The 18,773-nt window shown below is 39.0% G+C and overlaps 1 protein-coding gene across 2 annotated transcripts in view; it reads left to right on the top strand.

Moving 5' to 3' along the window:
* Window positions 1-11,423, top strand: part of LOC127619650 (importin subunit beta-1) — a 67,088-nt gene extending 55,665 nt beyond the window's left edge. For both annotated transcript variants that reach the window (XM_052092608.1, XM_052092607.1), the window contains exons 19-22: window positions 537-642; window positions 735-849; window positions 1,065-1,226; window positions 10,254-11,423. In XM_052092608.1, coding sequence (XP_051948568.1) covers window positions 537-642; window positions 735-849; window positions 1,065-1,226; window position 10,254 — 384 coding nt within the window. In that variant the 3' untranslated portion in view covers window positions 10,255-11,423. The remainder of the gene's footprint in view (window positions 1-536; window positions 643-734; window positions 850-1,064; window positions 1,227-10,253) is intronic.
* The last annotated feature ends 7,350 nt before the right edge of the window (window positions 11,424-18,773 follow it).

Raw genomic sequence — 18,773 nt, 5'->3', positions numbered from 1 at the left:
CTTTGCTTGCCCATATTTGGAGAGAAAAAGGAACTTGTGTGCCTCTAGCTTCCTGGAGGATTGGAAATCACCATATGAGTTTATTACAGCGTGTCAGCGCATCACAACCCATAATTTTGTGGAAAATGGACAAGTAGTTCTTCATGAAGTAAATATAAGAATCCATCGATATTTCTCAATGTGCAAACTTTTGAACTAAATGTTCTATTGACTATTAACTGAAGCCTGCTTGGGACAAAACAGAGGAAGTTTTGCATCATTCAGTAGGTACGTGCATGTTTATTGTGGTTTGATTTTTATAACGCTCACTTTGATATTTTTACATAGACATAAATTTAAGTGACTCTCGAAGTAACATTTCTACCGTGAAATATTGGTCTTACATCAAAACCTTTTAATGATATATAGATTGTCAAGATTAATTGTATTCTTACATTAAAACTATAGAGTAACTAACAAATGTAAGGCTTCAGGGCATGGGTACCCTTAAAAAGGTTATCTGTGTATTAAACTAGAGGCTGCTGTTTTTATTTCAGACGGATTATGATATGGTGGACTATTTGAATGAGCTGAGAGAAGGCTGCCTGGAAGCTTACACTGGGATCATCCAGGGTTTGAAAGGAGACCAGGAGAATGTACACCGTAAGTTTACAAAGACACCTGTCTCATAACTGAAATGACATTCAACAGAATGTTTAAACCAGTGAGTGTGTTCCTGTTTGTGCTCTGTGCAGCTGATGTAATGCTGGTTCAGCCTCGTGTTGAGTTCATCCTGTCATTTATTCACCACATTGCTGAAGATGAAGACCATTCAGATGGAGTTGTTGCCAACGCTGTAGGCCTCATAGGGTAATTGCTTCAGCACTTTCCCTAGTTAATTTTCTATTTTGATTTATTGGTTTACACCTGTTCTATTACTCACACAACATATCTCAATTTACAGTTGTTACTGAAGCTGTATTTCTCTTGTTAATATAGACATTTGTTGCTGGTGTTGCATGTTATATTCCTTGCCCAATGTTTAATGGAGCTGACTGTTCTGATGGTTGTGTTCCCTCCTAAAGTGACCTGTGTACTACTTTTGGCAAAGATGTGATGAAGCTAGTGGAGGTTCGACCTCAGATCAATGATCTTCTGACTGAAGGCCGGAGGTCCAAGACAAGCAAGACCAAGACTTTAGCAACATGGGCCACAAAGGAGCTACGCAAGCTAAAGAGCCAAGCTTGGTGAGTGTCAGATCTGTCTAAATTTTAGGTCTTTATCTTCACCAAAGCTCTACGCAGAATGGATTACTAGTGTACTGGGAAGTATTTATTTAAAAATGAATGTGGGACTTCTGGTGTAGCGCTGAAGCAGATGGCTGCTTGAAATAAAGTCTCCAGACCGGTCGATTGTAATCCCCTGGAAAATACACTTGGAAGTTAAAAACAAGCTGAAGTTTAACATGGAAGGGGAGAAGCAAAAAAGGGTTAAAAATAAAGCAGGCTCCAAACGGGAAAAAGGAGAAACAACCGAATATATGGACTGCGGCGAAGACGGTAATGGAAATAATGGCGAGGCCGGGAAAGCAAGCGAAGCAGTAGCTAGCTCTGGTATACAGTCCATTCGAGACGAAATAAGAGCGTTTAGAATGGACTTCAAAAATTATATGGGTGCATTTTGACTCTCACTTCGGGATGATATGCGGAATGAGCTGAACGAGTTTAGAGAAGAAATTAATCAGAAATTTAAAGACTTTTCAGGCGAACTGCAAACCACGAACAGCAGAGTGAGGGAAGCCGAACAACGTGTCGCCGACATGGAAGAATGGAATGTAGCGACAAGTGACGCACTCCTTGAAGTGTTGGAGAATTAAGATGCTCTGCAAACAAAGTTAACTGACATAGAACGGAACAACCTCTGTATTTACGGAGTCCCGGAGGGATCCGAGGGAAGCAACCTACTAGAGTTTGTGACGGGGCTTATAAAGTCAGAGCTTGGCCTGCTGTCCATGGAAACGGAGATTGGAATACAGCGCTGCCACAGAGCACTCGCACCAAAGCCTCCTCGTGACGCACCACCAAGATCGCTGGTTCTGTGCTTCCAAGATTTTAGAGTGAAAGAACAAGTACTGCACAAAGAAGTTCGATTCAAAGGAAAGAGGATCTATTTCGACTCAGACTACCCGCCAGATATATTGAAAAAGAGGAAGGAATATGTGGGGATTTTAAAGGAGCTCAAATCCAAGGGGATTCGATTCCAAACGCCATACCCAGCCAAGCTGAGTGTGTTCTTTGAAAATGGTACCCAAATCTACGAGAATGCAGCAGAGGCAGTTAAAGACTTGAAGAAAGGATTCTCTTTTGATAACTTCAAGGAGCCTGAACCAAAACAGCGGAGACTTGCAATGTGGGAAAGAGCAGGTGCAAATCGACGCCGCCAAGCCGTCGTAGATCAAGAACTGATACGGAAGAAGTTACGAAGTTTTCACCGTGTCACTCTGGGATTAACTGATGATAATATTGATGCATGATATTCGCATTAAAATCAACGGGAATTGATTGTTTGACTAGGATGGCTGCAGCAGGAGCCATAAACCTCTAAGACAGCACATCCAGATGAGCGATATTGTGCAGTAGCCTATATTAAGGTAGTTCCTAAAGCTCTTTTAGACCACCTAATCCCGAGAAACTTTTACGAGACTTAAATAAAAGGGTTAATATTCCGTTAATGTATCTCCTTTCTAGTTTACTATAGGTTAAATATTATTATTATTTCCCCCCCCTTTTTTTTCTTTTTTTTTTTTCGAATTTCCTAAGAGTTTCTTTTGCACTGATGAGAGGCCCTTGACGGACACAAGGATTTCCTCTCAAATTGAGGATTTACTTTAAACCTCGGACTTGGAAGTATTTTTATTTTTCATTTTATTTTACTGTTCTCTTTGTTATGATTGTTCGTACATTGTTTGCTCTGTTTATTAGGTTGTCATGGGAAATGTTATACAAAGTTATGCAAATTGAAACCAGTAAATGCATGGTCAGGAATATAAAATAATTACACTTAATGGGCTACATAATCCGATTAAAAGGAGTAGAATTATTGCAAAAATGAAACGAGAAGGAATACAGGTAATTTATTGGCAAGAGACCCATTTATCTCCACCAGAACATGAGAAACCGAAGAAACTGGGTTTTCAAAATACTTATTACTCATCCCATAAATCAGGATGAAGGAGGGGAGTGGCTATCTTGATTTCTAATGCAGTGAATTTTGAATTTAAGTCTGAAATTATAGATAAAGAGGGAAGATATATTGTAGTTAAAGGCAAATTAGATAATAAAGAAGTAACATTACTTAATCTATATGCTCCACCAGGAGACACTAAATCCCTTTTTAAGAAAATATTTGATTTAATAGCTACAGAATCCTATCGAACCCTTATATTGGTGGGGATTTAAATGTGCAACTTCAGCCTGGACTGGATACAACTAATCCTTCCAAAAAGAAAAACTCAAATACTAAAATGGTTCAAAGAATGATTAAAGAATTGGGTCTGATGGATATATGGAGAGAATTACACCCAAGGGAGAAACTATTTACATTTTATTCTGCAAGCCATTCTATGTACTCCAGAATTGATTATCTGTTTATGTATAACTCAGACATAAAATTTGAAATTGTAATATTGGTACTAGGGATGTATCAGATCACTCAGGGGTATACCTTACTCTACATTTAGATAATCAACAGAAAGATACACTTTGGAGACTTAATACGAGTATCTTGAATGATACAGCGATACAGAAGCAGATGGAGTATGAATTTGAAATGTATCTCCAATGCAATGATAATGGGGAAGTATCTCGAAGTACCCTGTGGGATGCCGCAAAGGCTGTAATTATTGCTCTAACTGCTTTTTGTAAAAAAGAGAAACAAAAAAGATTATTAGATTTACAGGAGGAAATGCAAAACTTGGAGATCCAACACAGCAAACGGAAAGATCCACAGATACTGATTCGGTTAAGAAAAGTTAACAAGACCTAAATGGGATTTATGATGAGGAAATGGAGGGACAGATCAAATTTGTTAAACAAAGGTATTATGAAACGGGCCCTAAAGCAATGAAACTTCTATCCTGGAGGATAAAGAAACAACAGGCAAAAAAATACAATTTATAAAATTAGAAACACTAAAACAGAAAAGGTATGTAACCGATTAAAAGATATTCAAAAGTCTTTTGAATTATACTACAAGGATCTATATACTCAACCAAATAGGGCCGATACTCCAACTATAAAATGATTTTTGGATTCTTTAGATCTTCCATCAATAGGGGAACAACAGAATAAAATACTGTGGGCTGAAATAACAATAGAAGAATTAAATTGTGCCATATCAAAGTTGAAAGCAAACAAGGCACCAGGCACAGATGGTTATCCGTCTGAATGGTACAAAATATTTAGATCCCAAGTAACGCCTATATTGCTTAACTGCTTTAATCATATATTAAGAATAGGTGAAACCCCTCGGTCATGGAAAGAAGCTGTAATTTCAGTTATTCCAAAGGAAGGGAAAGATAAGAAGGAATGCAGTTCGTATAGACCGATATCAGTCCTAAATGTGGACTATAAATTATTTGCTTAAATCTTATCTAAGAGATTAGAGGTTATCATCCCTGAGTTAGTGGATCTTGATCAAACTGGCTTTATACAAAACCGGCAAACCCAGGATAATATAAGGAGAGCATTGCAAGTAATGAGTCCTGTTGTAACAGAAAATATAAGCGCAATGTTGATGAGTCTAGATGCTGAGAAAGCATTCGACTCTGTTGGATGGGATTACTTGTATCAAGTATTGGCAAGATTCGGGTTTAATGATAATTTTATTCACTGCATTAAAGCATTATACACCTCACCAGTAGCTAGGATAAAAATTAGTGGTCACCTGTCTGAAACAATCCATTTGGAAAGAGGAACACGTCAGGGCTGCCCCTTAAATCCGGCTCTGTTTGTCCTGTTCATTGAGCCTTTGGCCCAAGCAATAAGGGAGGATTCAGAGATAAAGGGGATCTTGATTAGAGGAGATGAACATAAGATCTCTATGTATGCAGATGATGTCCTATTGTTTCTGACTAATATAAAGTTGAGTATTCCTAAATTGATGACCCTTTTAAAAACATATAATTTATATTCTGGGTATAAAATAAATATAAAAAAAACTCAAACCCTTATTTATAATTTTAGACCCAATCTGCATATAAGACGATATGATTTCAATTGGAAATCTCGGTCAATAAAATATTTGGGGATAACTCTAACAAGATATATCGAAACTCTTTGAAAGTAATTATGGTCCTATTAATGAGGAGGTAAAATCTGATATTTCTAAATGGACCCTGCTCCCATTAGATATGAGTAATCGAATAGAAATAATTAAAATGAACATGCTACCACGGATACTTTTATCTTTTTCAATCACTGCCTCTGGAAGTATTGCAAAAACAATTTAATGAATGGGATGGTATGATTTCAAGGTTTGTCTGGAATGGTAGAAAACCTAGAATAAAGTTTAAAACTTTGCAGTTGACAAAAGAAAATGGAGGGAGAGCTCATGTCTTCAGGACTATTATTATGCTGCTCAATTGAAACCCCTAGTAAATTGATGTATACCAAGCTATGAATCAAGATGGAAAACCCTAGAAGTTTCACAGATAGATACACCTATACAGTCGATACTTGGAAATAAAAATCTTGCTGAAAGGAGCTATAACAGATTGAGTACTTGGACTGTATTTTCATTGAGGGTATGGTTCAGAGTATTGAAGAAATTGCAATTAGAGGATCAAACTGGAGTTTTAAGATGGATAGCATTTGACCCAGGTTTTGAGCCGGCTAGGGTAGACGAGAGATTTAAACAATGGGTTTGGAGCGGTATCACATCTTATTGTTCAGTCATCTCTAATGGGAAGTTACAGAGTTATCAGGCACTTTCAAATACATTTGGACTAGAAAAGCAGGATTTTTATAGATATTTGCAGGTCAGATTATTTTAACAAAAAAATTTTAAGTACATTGACGGAAGATCATAATTTAATTGCAATACTCTCAAATGCAGCTGGTTTCTAGATTGTATGGAAGTATACAAGCATCCAAGAACCATTCATCAATATACATTAAACAAAAATGGGAGAAAGAGTCTGACTCACAAATAACGGATGAAGACTGGACTGATATGTGTGATACAGGCAAATAACACACACTCAAGATCCTGGAGGGAATTTGGATGGAAGAATTTAGTAAGATTTTTTATAACTCCCAAATTAACAGTACTTCATACAGGCTCACAGAGCCGTGGCTTTTGCTGGAGGCAATGTGAAATCCGATGGCTAATCATTATCATTTTCTGGGCATGCCCAAAAATAAAATTATTTTGGCAAGAAGTAGTGGCAGAGATTGGGGAAATTATGGGAGTAGACTTGAGTTTTTTTTTTTTTTGTTCACTACTATATATTTAGGTAAAATACCAGGAAATGTTTTAGACAAGGATAAATATATATTAAAAATATTGTTAGCAAGCAGTAGGAAAGCAATAACCCGTAAATGGTTGCAGGTGGACCCTCCAACTAAGGATCAATGGTTGGGGATCGTAAATGAAATATACAGTATGGAGAGGCTTAATTTATATTAAGGCTCAAATTTGACAAATGTAACAATCCATTTTTCCCAAAACTTATGTATGTAAACCATTGAGGAAAGTGTGATATTGTATTTCAAGATGTTGGGATTATTTTGTGACACTGTCTGATACTGTAGCATCCATGATAACTTTGTGTTCATTGTTCCAATAAAAAAAAAGTATAAAATAAATGAATGTGAAAGTGTGTGAATATTGTAACATGTAAATTAGAGGTAGACCAATAGTGGGTTTTGCAGATACCAATAACCAAGGTATCTGCCGATAGTTTTTCAAATCTATAATATTAATTAATACTTTCCTTTTAAATGTAAAATAGTGCTGAACATTACTAAGCATCACTTTCCATGGCTATTCTTTTAATACATTTCTTTAAAGTTAAAATTCAAATGTAAATAATAAATTAAGAAATGTTACTGCTGAACAAAACACATTCGACCTGTAATATTTTAATTCATTTCAGATGGCAAAGGCTTTGAAAGTACCAAAGGTTTAAAAACCTTCAAAGCCTTTGCCATCTGAAATGAATTAAAATATGAATTAAAATATTACAGGTTTTGTTCAGCAGTAACATTTCTTAATGTATTATTTGTTTGAATTTTAACTTTAAATGAGCTGAAGTATGTTCAATAGAACATTAGTATATTTTTGCAGTGGTATTGAAATTGGTATCAAGAACTGTGAATTTTCACTTGTATCTGTACAGACAACTGACATTTTGGTATTGTGATAACTATTAGCAGCAAAACCTCTTCAGAGCACCCATGTTTATAACCTGACTAGAACAAAAAGAATGCCATTGAACCAAGGGGTTTCAACTGTAAAAAATTACAAAAACTATAGTTAAATGCAACTCTCAGTCCCGATAAATAGTTAAATCCAGTTGATCGTCCAACCTTTAATTTTAATAGTGTGCTATGTTACGTGTGTTTAATTCAGTGGCGTCTAGTCATCTCGCATTTTTAATCAATCTTTTTTTTAATACAATTTTGATGTTATAAATATTCTAATCAAATGTGTAAACTTTTGGCAGTTAAATGCATGAGATCATCACAGCTGACTTCCACTTCATTTGTCGCACTAAAAATGGAAGGCTGAGTTCAAAGAATAGTTCAACAAATTTATCTAATTTATTCACCCTTATGCAGTCTCGAAATCGTATGACTTTCATGGAATAGAAATGTAGCTATTTAGATGGAGAGATGCACCAAAATAAATTTTTTTGGGTGAAACCGAAAATTCTGGACACACTGGACCGCAAACCAATAATTCTTATTTTAAATGAGACTTTGCAATGGAAAGATGAATAGTGAAAATTCCACACTTCATCTTTCCATTGCAATGTCCAGGCACAATCAAGATTGATCAGGATAAAGCATTTTAAAAACCATTGGTTAATCTGAAGAACTCTGATAAAAGCACATGACACAACAGCCAAATACCTCCCACCTAAGGGGCTGTTCTAGTGTTGTCACGGTACCAAAATTTCCAATACCAGTGAAATTTCACAGTACCCATTTTCGGTACCAAATCAAAACACAAAAATCGGTTTCTGAACAACTCTTTTAATAACAAAGTCTACAAAACATTAGCAGCAGAACTAAGAACAAAAATATGCCATTGAGCAACACTTTAATTTAAATATATTATTTTTTAATTATAACAAAACTGAACAATGTATGCTTAAAAGTATTTTTGAACACTTGTATAACATTTGCTTCAACTTTTGCAACTTTAATTTTTTTTTTTATCAAGTACTAAAAAACAAAACCTAAATAAACAAGCATACAATAGAATGAATAAAAAACTATTTCCAAACTAATGTGCAAAGTGCTCTTATTAATAAAGCTGCATTTTGCCATTTTTCTTCATGATAATAAATGCATATGGACATATATTTAGATAAATCATATTATGATTAAAGTCGCGAGCAATCACGTTCTAATCTAGCTGCATTAAGTGTGCGTGCACGAGGGATGAGTTCTCCGAGGCAGAGTCTCTCTCAGCCGGGAGCAGTTTCAATCTCTCCCCCTTAGATCGGGACATTCGCCCAACTTATAGAAGAGGCACCGACCACACAGAGAAATGCCAGTTTCTGAGTTTATAGTTATTAACATGATCTGCTTCTGTATTATTTGAACTTTAATAAAGCAATAACGCATTACATTTGACTGCATTTAAGATTTAATGCCAGGATGTTTCCTTTAAAGAGCTCTGCCTCTGCTTATTCCACAACGGTACATGCTTCTGAATGTACTTTTTTTTTTACAATTCCCTAATACTTTGGGATCTACATAATATAAACTGTGAAAGTTTAAACTCACCTGCTTTATTTGCTTGAATATATTCGGGTGTCTGTCTTTCATGTGCTTTAAGTTTGATGCGTTTCCTCTCGTCAGAAAATTGCAAAAGCAGCGTTTACAAATAGGTTTTTGCTGATCTATGATGTTTCCCTTTTCATCAGCCTCAAATTACCTGGCTTTTTCCACTTTTCATTTTGACATGATTCAGTTGAGACTCCGCAGTAGCTGCTAATTTGCTTGCCACAATCTTTTGCTTGTTGTGAGCGTTCGAAGGTTCCCACCTCTGCATGGGTACCGGGTAGACTCGGTACCTTCAGAAATTCTGGTATCGTAAATCATTTTTACTTTGAGTACCGACTTGGGTACCGGTATTTTTGACAACACTAGGCTGTTCACACCAAACGCTTTTGCGTCCATTGACCGTTTTCTAATGTGTGTATCTAAACATGTGCTAGACTGAAGGCTTTGACCATTTTGCTGCGTTTTGTAGTTGACTCAGCATCTTGTACAGCATTGGTTCTCAAATTTTTTTGGGTCAAGAGAAACTCATCTGGGCAATAATTTTCACCTGATTTAATGATACTGATAATCTTGAATAAAAATGGACCATTCACTTACTCACCCTTGTCATTCAAAATCTGTTGCTTTTTTTTTCCATCCGTGAAACATAAGATTGAGGGATGAGAGGATCGTGTTTGTGGCTGTCCAAGCTCTGAAAGCACACATAAAAGCGCCATTAAAGTCATCCATAACACCACTCGTGCCTTGAATTTCAATTCTTCTAAAGCCATATGATAGTGTTGTGTGAGGAACAGACCAAAATTTAAGTGTTAATTCACCTCGTCACTTATTTGAAACTGGTGTGTATGCAAGAATTATCTTGTTTACATGAGCTCACCTGAAATAAGTGCAGTGTCAAGTGTAAAAAAGAAAAAAAGTGTCGTGACACTTTGTTCTGTTAAATTGTATTTGTTGCGCTACATGTAGCCTTTTTTAGCGCAAGAATGCGATTGAGTATCAAGCACTGATGAATTTAAGAATGGTTTAAATATTTGTATGTGCGTTTTTCTTAAATTCGACTAATATTTGAATGAATTTGATCGCCTTAAATGCATTGTGTGATGATGTACTTGAGTAGTGTTATTGTGTACCACACATTTTGGCAGTTGTAGTCAATTTTCTGGATTTTTCATGCATGCAAATTTAAATTTTTTGCATAGGATATATAATGCATACTTGACTATAGTATTAAATACTTAATGTTTTTGTTTTTTCCAGATAACTGGCTGTGGAAATTGTGTAACTGGCATAATGGAAATCAAACCCACTGAGATTCTTCTGTCTTTTACGCATAGCAGGCAAAGCAGAAGTGACGTGTGCGCTGAGATGAGTGTCTGAGAATGTGAGCGAGTGCGAAAGAGTGAGAGATAGAGTCCACCTTCAGAGTTCAGTTCCAGCAGAAAAACACACCACGCCCAAAACCCACTTCTCCATGTGAGGACTGTCTTTGACCCCACAAATAAATGATTATATAGGGGACTACATTCTGTTCATGCTTGTGCATCATGGTAAAAACATGTTAAAACTGCTGGCATGTCTCTATTTAGCAAAAGAAAGGACAGTTTTGCACATTGTACTTCTGCAGAGCACATTTTTGGGCACTTATTTGGCGTTACGACTGGATTGTTCCCACAATGCACTTGAGAAGATATAACATGGGGAAAGAAATGACACTGCTGGATTTGATAGTGGCGTGACTGGAGTGTGAGTGATCGGAGGGGTTTGCGGTTTCTACATCCCCTTCTTAATATTTCAACTGATAATAAATAAACGTGATAAATATCTTGTTGTAAATTCAGTGAGATGCACTTAATGTAAACATGGGAGAGCGGAGGAGTCGGCAGCGCCTGGCAGCACTTGGGTGAACTGGCGAAGGCCATTTATCCTGCTTTTTCTGCAATTAAATCATTGCAGGTTTTTTTTTTTTTTTTTATATATATAAATAGTTCTTATTAGTATGTTAATATGGGTAATACAGATATACAGCGCTTTTGCCTGCCCTGCAAAGGGAAGAATATAGCCACTCGAGAGGTGAAAAGCGGAGCAGTCAATTGTTCAAGGGGATCAGGAATTAGATGCAATGTCTAACACTTAAACAGCCTCTCTATTCCTCCCTATTTGTTTTGCAGAAAAACAAGTGCCAAATCCATGCAATTACCAATGGACTTGAGCTTAATGAACATGCATTAACATTAGAATTTTCCAAATAAATGTGTCACCTCCTCCTTGATTTGAATTGATGTGCTTTGCTTGTTTTTTTTCTTTCTTGCGGCACTAAATTGAAGTCACCCAGTTTAAAAATTAAAAAAAATGACAATGGAGAGAATCAAACATTTGTATGAGGTTATATTTTTCCATTGATATGACAATAAAATGCAATTAAACATTTCCTAAGTAGTTGTGGTACTTTCAATACATTCCTTTTCCAATGTCAGGGAGCCAACAAATGCATTGAAACATGCCTGGCAGCCCTGTTAAAGTTCTTTTACACCATTTTAACTACAAGTTTTATAGAGGAAATGGTCTGACCGATTATTGGGTTACAGTGCTGGATGTCATTCAACCCTTTTCCACTCAATCATGTAGGAGTTCAACATTGTTTGATATTTTCTTTAAATTCTTATAGACCCATTGGAATGTTTTGGGATGCATTTTTCAAAAAGTCAAGGCTGCAAGAGTTGTCAGCCTGCAACATCTCAGAATTTAGTGTTCTTTACTGGAAACAATTTTGAACATCAGATTCAACATGTTTTTATCACAACTGAGCAAAGGCAAAGTTTTTGCATGACTGGTGTAAAATAAATGAACCTGATGTGAAAGTTGTGCAGTCATCTTGTATGGGCCTCGATGTTGAAATGTTCATGATGCACAATTGCACATTTTAATTAGCTTTTTTGATTTTTTTTTTTATTAGCTTTAAATGACTTAAATGAAGGTCACTTGAAGGTTTGTGAAGTTTTGTAGCATTTTATGCAGTTTTTCTGCCAAATTGTTTTAAAGTGAGGAAAGAAATTAAATTAAACCTTCTTAATTGAACCTTTTCAGTGTCATGAAATAAATGTGGAACCATGGCGGTAAGTGCAAGACAAAGGTCTTTGTTGTGCTTGTGCACAGAAAATGTTTGCAAATGTATTTTGATGAACTTAACATAAGCATGTTAAATGGGACTGGGTCACAGGTAAGCATGGTATGGCATGAGTTCTTAAACCCTGTTTTGATTTTTTTATATATATAGCCTATATATATATACATCACGTCATTCAAATTTATGAATAAAATGTCATGCCATTACGTCATTATTAAAAGGTAATTTGTTGCTTGAATATTTAAATACTGCAGTTGCTCTCCATAATAGGCATATGGCCTAATTAAAATGATATCTTTAGTTTTATACCATGGTTGACAAATCCTGTTGTAGTAGGTTGATATTTAATTGTTCAGCTGTTTAAGAGAGTGTCCGTTAGATGAGGGATCCGCTGGTTCAATTACTCATTAAAATACTTCCGATACCCAAAACTGATAACGCAACACTTCTAACTGCAGAGCTGAATATATTATCCATGCGTAGAGACACAAGCACATTTTGAGATCTGGAGTTTCGTTTGGGTTTTACTAAAGTCCCTTTTAGGCAAGTAAATTTTCGTTATACCTCCAGGCAGGTATTTTCTAAGGATATAAGAGGCATGCAAGTTCAGATCCTACCTAATTTGGGAAAGAATTAAATCTCCAAACGGTTGATCAGGTTTACGATCTAATAACACTCAAAATAAGCAGTAAAATCTAACAACTATGGTATCATAAAATCACAAATAATTATTTTTCTTTTTTCTGGCTGGTACAGCGAATGCGCATAGGTGTTCATGAGTAAATTGACAGGCGATGTCACTATCAAAAAGGATTGTCTCCGTTAACAGCAAAGCGGCTTGAGAAACCATATTCTGTGTAACGATTTCTCACATCTATAAGTATACCAGTGACCCGTCTCATCCCATCTCTGGTTTCTTGTGACTGCTAGTCACTGTTAAGCACCGCAAAGCTAACTGTTTGTGTCCTATGCAATGAACAATCAAGAGCTGATTCAATGTGCGTCTTTATTAACCCATACTCCATTAACAACTGCCCGCGAACCGGGGCCAATACGTCACAACAGGATGCAAACCATATATGGCATTTCACCGTAACATCTCCCTTTCTTTACAACGTTGCCACACTTCAATAAGATCCCCCTCCATTAATTAACAACCCGAACATGAGTGGTTACTAGACCAACTTATGCTGTGCATTACCAAAACTGAACTGTATTACTGGTGCGTTAGTCTGTCTACACCACTAAGGGAAAATCACAAGTCCAGTCTCTGGTGGACGTGACTGACGGCCGCTGCGCGTAATGATCAGGGTTTCGCGCTGGGCAGGCATATTACTCACTGACAGCTTTTGTCCTTGAACTTGCTCTGGCACATATTCCGTGTTGTCCGATGTGTCGCCCTCTCTGATTGCTGTTTCACCGTCGCTGGCTACCGAGCCCTGACTGATCCCTGCTCCTTGGTGATTAAACTGGGCGGAGCGCTCAGCCCTTCGCAAATCCACAGGGTTGCGCTTGTATAATGTGCCATCCAAGATTCACTCTTCCCAGACACTGGCCTTTCCGCCACCGTCCCGTGCGGTCTCCAGGCAGTGGTTTCATTCTGATGTGTTCACCGACATTAAGCTCTGGCAGGTCTTTGGCTCTCGCGTCGTAATGGAATTTTGCCATGCGCCGTTTCCACCTCAGTTTCTCCGAAACTCCTTCAACCACCTTGGGGAAAAGTAAACTGTTTGTCATGGGAAGCCCCGACCTAAGTCTGCGTGACATCAGTCGTTGAGCAGGACTGCTGTCCAATCCCTCTGTGGGCGTGTTTCGCCAGTGCAGAATTGCTAGCCATGGATCTGTTCCGTCGAGTTTTGCCCTCTTATAGAGCGATTTCACAATCTTCACAGCCGATTCTGCCTTTCCGTTAGATTTTGGGTGCTGGGGAGAGGATGTGACATGCATGAATCCCCACTGGGCCGCAAATTTTCTAAACTGTTCACAAGCGAATTGCGGGCCGTTGTCGGTAATCACTTGATCTGGCTGGCCGTAACGCACGAACTGCACTTTGCAGCGTGTAATGACTGTGTCCGCCGTCAGATCTGGCAACTGATCAATTTCCCAGTAATCTGAGTAGTGGTCCACTATGATCAGAAATTCTCTGCCACCATACGCATACAGGTCCATACTAACTATTTGCCAGGGGCGCACAGGGATTTCATGGGACATCATCGTTTCCTTTTGCTGGTTTTGCGCGTACTCGTTACATGCAGGACAGTTAGCCACATAATCATTTATCTCTCCTCTCATGTTGGGCCAGAACAGCGTTTCCCTCGCCTGTCTGTAACAGGCTTCTCCTCCAATATGAGTGGCGTGAATGCGATTGAGCATTGCTGCTCTCAATGACTTCGGTATAATGGCACACTGACCTCTATAAAGCACACCATTTTGAATGTTCACTTAATCTCTGAATGGCCAATACTCGCGCACCAAGAGCGACGCGTTTTCTTTGAGTTCGAGCCAGCCAGTTAGCACAGTCTTTGCCAGCTCCTGCAACGCGTCGTCAGCTTTGGTCTCGGTCACAATTTGACGGAGACTGATGTCTGTCACGTTGAGATGTAGGGCTTGGTCTATGAATGAGAGCACAGCCTCGGCGCTGTCCATGGTACTCACGTGTTGTTGTGGTCCGGGCTCGTTAGACACCTGCTTGTCGAGCACTGCCCTGCTCAGCGTATCACTTATGTACATCTCTGGACCAGGTTTGTACACAACATTCAGGTTGTAGCTTTGAAGCTGTAATAACATGCTTTGGAGGCGTTTGGGAGCATTAAGAAGTGGTTTCTTAAATATTGTCACGAGGGGTTTATGGTCGGTTTCAGCAGTAATTGTCTCACTGCCGTACAGATAGTGATGAAACCTCTGACATGCGAACATGATACTCAAGCATTCCTTCTCAATTTGGGCATAATTTTGTTCAGTTCTCGTAAGCGCTCGAGAGGCGAACGCCACAGGTTGTCCTTGCTGCTGCAGACAACAGCCCAAACCGTTCTTGCTGGCGTCTTTGTATTGTCACTGGCTTGTTTATGTCGTAATACTTCAAAACGGGCGTGTTCGTAATCATGCGTTTTATTTCTTGAACTGCCTCGTCGTGTTTAGGGAGCCAGTGCCACGCTACGTCTTTATCTAGAAGCCTGCGAAGCGGCTCGCATACCTCTGAAAGCCGTGGGAGAAACTTGGCCAGGTACGTCACAAATCCAATGAAGCGCTGAACTGCTTTTACATCCTGCGGTGTCTGCATTGCCAGGACTGCCTTTGTCTTTTCTGGGTCAATTCGTAATCCTTCCGCTGACAATATGTGCCCATGAAAGTGCACCACTTTGAGTTTGAATTGCACCTTTTTTTCACTCAGCCGGAGTTTCACAGCTCTGCATCGCTCCATCAGAGCGCCGAGATTTCTGTCAAGATCTAACTCGGCCTCTGCGTCCGAGTCACCACAGCCAACAACCAGTATGTCGTCCGCTATGGGCTCTATGCCTCGGAGTCCCATCAACAGCTCGTGTTGCTTACTGTTAGAAATCATATACTTCTAAACGATAGCAGTGCCTGTTCTCTCCGTCTTTTTAGTCGTGAATGAATCAATACAAAGTAATGAAACCAACGTTGGGGAGCAAAGTATGCATCTCCCCTTCTCCTGGATAACATACAAATATATATGACAATACTGAAGGGAGTTCACATCTCTAAACCAATAGAAATAGACATTACCTCATAGATAACAATTCCATATGGCGAAGGCTCCAAGTTCCATGGTAGCCTGCCGGACCTCTCCATACACAATCGTACAAAGTACACGCAGACACAATGTATAGACACAGAGAAAGAGAGAGAGAGAGAGCTCCATGCTAACATAAAACAGATGTTTGATAATGTATTCAGAATGGAATGTCTCAACGCAGCATTTCTCTCTTGGACAGAGCTGAGATATAGACATATTTCTCACACTTACGTTGATAGATTTCTGGTGCTATGGAGACGCCGAAAGGCAGTTTACACCATCTCATCCGCCTCCATGGTGTCCAGAAAGTTGTCATTAAGCTGCTTTCATTATCCAGCTTGCAGTGTAGAAAGGCATCGCGAACGTCTACCAGCGTGAACAGACGTGCTTTGGGTAATTTATACAGAACGTCTTCCAGCGTTGGCATGTGATAGTGCGATCTTTGCAGTGCTTGATTAAGGTGTTTTGGGTCTATACATATTCTTACTTTGTCTGGCTTGGCTATGACTACCATGTTGCTGATCCATGGTGTAGGTTCCGTGACACTTGTGATGTGTCCGTCTCTCATATATTTATCCAGCTGTTCTTTTACTCTGGCTTTCAAGGCCACTGGCACGTTCCGTGGCACGCATTGCACAGGCGACACGCTGCTGTCGAGCACAAAGCGGACCTCTCCTGGGACTGAATCGACTGGGTCATTAAACACGTCCTTGAAATTGTCAATTAACTGTTGCTTTGTGAAAGGCATGTCAGAGTATGCAATCAGTCTGTGAAGCTCTTCTGGGATGGTACATTTCATGAGCCCTAGCCGCTCACATGTGTCACCCGAAAGTAATGGCTCTTGATCGGCTTCGACCACTTCAAAGACTAGCTTGTGTTTGGTGCTCTTTATTGTGCATTCTGTATGAAATCGGCCTAACGACAGCATTGTGGCACCAGAATACAATTTCAGTCTTGTTGTGCTTGGCTGCAAAGGGCTTTCTGAATCCAGTTTTTCTTAGGTTATACGGCTCATAACGTTACAAGTTGCTCCCGTGTCTAGCTGACAGGCCTGCTTTCTTTTATTAAGCGTCAGGTTAACAAACCATCTTGGACAGGGGCACTTTACTGTGTCAATGCATTCCTCAGCAGCGAAAAGTCGACCCTCGCTGTAGGGCCCTTGCACGTCCTGACCATCATCCATCATTACATTCACTCTGCTGGACCTGTCTGCAATCTGACGCGCTCTACACACTTTTGCGAAATGATTCAATACACCACATGATCGACAGGTCTTTCCATATGCGGGGCACTGTTCTCTGCCTTTCTTGTGACCACCCCCACAATACTTGCACTTCACAGTTCTGATCGTTTGCTCATTATTCATTTCACCATCCCTGCGTTTCAGCCTTTGTGCTTGTGCGATATTCACAGCGTCACTGACTGTGTTGTCAATAACTTTAACTCGTTGTTCCGTCGCTTCTGCCAGTCGGCATATTTCGACAGACTGTGACAAAGTTAGCTGACGTTCACGCAACATGCGCCGCCTCGTGTTCTCATTGGCAATGCCCAGGACAAGTCTATCGCGAATCATTTCATCTTTGAGCTCCCTGTATTCACAGATCGATGCTCGTTCCCGCAGCCTCGTGAGAAAGTTGTCTATAGGCTCGTCCACCTCCTGCTTGCAACAACCAAACATATATCTTTCGTAGATCACATTTTTCGCAGGCTTGATATAATCTCCCAATGCATCAAGTATGAATTTCGGATCCTTCGTTTGTTCCTCGTTCAACACAATATTATGACTGTAGATATGCCGACATTCATTACCCATTAATCGCCTCAGCGCTGCCGCTCTCACCTCTTTGGGCTTCTCACTTAGCCCGGTAGCTAGCTCATAGTCCTCGAATTCCCCTCTGAAATTGTCCCAATTTTTGGATATGTCTCCTGACATCCGCATGCCCTCAGGGGCAGGAATGCTGTTTAAAGCCATGTTCAGGATCTAGTGTTCACTTCTGACACCATGTTTGTGTCCTATGCAATGAACAATCAAGAGCTGATTCAATGTGCGTCTTTATTAACCCATACTCCATTAACAACTGCCCGCGAACCGGGGCCAATACGTCACAACAGGATGCAAACCATATATGGCATTTTACCGTAACACTAACAACATGCAAAAACGTTCTCCGGGAAGTTGCGTCTATCAATAAGTCTCCTAATCAGAGCACCACAGCTATAAAACATTGTCACTATTTAACCTCACTAACTGATTAGGCCACACTATTCTGCGAAATTACAGGAGGCAGCCCAGAGAAAATATCATCTAAATTAGCAGGAAGTAGTTTGCCAGAACAACGTCAGATCACAACGACTGTGTAATAAAAGCGTCAAACTCCAATCTGGTTTTGTTTTTATTCAATATTATAATTTTAATTTTTCTAGCTACATAAGTTACAGGTGGAAATCTATGTAAGAAATTAGCATCCAGGAGGCTTCATAAGCAAAAATGACATGGCTCTGCAATTAATTATTCCACTTATTCATTACTTACATTAATCCAGTGTTGTATGATGTAAAATAGCTAAACAGGACACATTGTTTTTTTTTTTTTTTCAGATTAACAGTTTTTATTGATTCACAGAAACTTCCAGAGTACCACACAATACATATGTATAGAATCAACATTTTTACTCCGATACTCCCCAACCCCCTCCCTCCCAACTTGGTCACAACTTCACTATACAATTAAGTACAATTAAAATAATTTCCAGCATACCATGTTGAGGAAAAAGAAAATATTAGCATACATACATATACCATTACAATTTCACTTTCGAATGTGAGCATGGTTCTAACAAAGTTATTACTGCCCTTCTTCCAAACAGGTTAAGTATCTGGACCATTTCTTATAGTA

This window comes from Xyrauchen texanus, chromosome 26 (genome assembly GCF_025860055.1).
Source record: "Xyrauchen texanus isolate HMW12.3.18 chromosome 26, RBS_HiC_50CHRs, whole genome shotgun sequence".
Taxonomy (NCBI): domain Eukaryota; kingdom Metazoa; phylum Chordata; class Actinopteri; order Cypriniformes; family Catostomidae; genus Xyrauchen; species Xyrauchen texanus.
Note: the sequence above shows the minus strand (reverse complement) of the source record. Positions and strands in the feature narration are given on the sequence as shown.